Source organism: Octodon degus, unplaced genomic scaffold (assembly GCF_000260255.1).
Source record: "Octodon degus isolate 3935 unplaced genomic scaffold, OctDeg1.0 scaffold00083, whole genome shotgun sequence".
Lineage (NCBI taxonomy): Eukaryota > Metazoa > Chordata > Mammalia > Rodentia > Octodontidae > Octodon > Octodon degus.
Window position 1 is genome coordinate 429985 of NW_004524659.1, and position 1549 is coordinate 431533.

The window sequence follows — 1549 nt, forward strand, 5'->3', positions numbered from 1 at the left end:
GTAAAAATACCACATCTTTCTCAACCATTCCTCAGGTGATGGGCATCTTGGTTGTTTCCAAGATTTGGCTATCACAAATTGTGCTGCTATAAACTGCGCTGTGTATCTTGTAAAGGATAAATACATGCTTTTTGTCGCCTTACCCATGGCTCTACTCTCTGCTTCCTCTCCCAGACTTTGACTACAGTAGTGAAACATTTTAGTACAATTCTTTGTTTTTCATGTTTTATCAGTTCGGGTTCAGCTGACATTTTGCTCCTCTGTGATTTCATTTTGGTGTAAAGTATAACTATTCAAAACATTCAGTCACTGGAAAAGTGATCAGGAGCTCATCCCGGCTATTTCCCAGTTCTGAAGTCAATCCATCAAGTCTTACTCACCTTAGGGTAGTGGTGGCTTCGCAGTGGACTGTGCTGATCATTGAAAGCTCCAAACGGTTCGGCCATCACTGCCTTAGAGTACTGTTAGGTGCCCTTTTATGTTTTACTCGTTGCTTTTCACTTTTCAGCTGAAATGTCATTTTCTCTAGGAGGTTTCACCTGCTCCCACAGCCTGCAGTTATTCTCTTATTACAAATCGCAATGATTCTGCCTCTGACTCTATCACAACTGGTAGTTCCAGATTGATTTGTATACTTAGCCTCGGTCTTCTGATTGCCACTGAGCAATTGGAGACAGAGCAAGAAAGGATAATATGAGGATTTTATTTAAATTCCAAGCTTTACCAGCACCTTTGGGTACTTCTCCCATGTGTAACATATTCATAGCATCACCTGCTCTAAAGGAGTTTGGGAAGGCATGGTTGCAAAACCCAAAACAAGTGTTCAGTGACTTGGCTCAAGTCCTGGCACTGGGACTTACCGCATGTGGGAAAGTCTCCTTAATGATGTGGGCCTCCTCATTTGTGAAATGAAGACTCTGTCACTGGTTTCTGGAGCGTCCTCTGGCACACACTGCTGCCTACAATGGGCATTGGGGTTAGGAACATCCATGAGCAAGAACGGCCTGGAGTCCCTGAGAAGGGGGCTTCCTCCCTAACATGCACTCATTTGTTTGATTTACAGGAAGACCTTCAGCTGGGGATCTACCCAGGTGAGGCTTCTGCTTTCTCCATCTGTGTCAATAATGCAGCAAATCTGTTTTTAAACATTTGAACTGTCCCTTGTCATGAGCTTTGGCCTCGTCTCGTCATACCTAAAACTCACTCATGAGTTCTTACGTTGGCAGCTCAGAAAGTTCACCTAATAATTTTCTTCTGTTAGATTTCATATGATGAATAATTATTTTAGAGTATTTTACTGTTTTCCCTATTACTTCCTCTTAACACATTTGCAGAGTAAGAAAGTTTCATGGCTCGGCAAGGACCATTCATTCATTCAAGCAGTCAGCCAATATCTGGGGGTCTCAGATCACTTTGCTGACTGCTGAGAGGTGTGAATATACGCAAAGACCTTGAGAATCTTAGAACATACTGGAGGGGGGGCTGGTGAGATGGCTCAGTGGTCTAAAGCACCTACTTAGAACAAGCTTAGCAAAGCACAGGGACCGCG

The 1549-nt window shown here is 43.3% G+C and overlaps 1 protein-coding gene across 1 annotated transcript in view; it reads left to right on the forward strand.

The window, feature by feature from the left end:
* Positions 1-1549, forward strand: part of Fcrl1 (Fc receptor like 1) — a 20063-nt gene that overhangs the window by 15182 nt on the left and 3332 nt on the right. The window contains exon 6 of the mRNA XM_023721439.1: positions 1064-1091. Within this exon, the coding sequence (XP_023577207.1) occupies positions 1064-1091 (28 nt within the window). The remainder of the gene's footprint in view (positions 1-1063; positions 1092-1549) is intronic.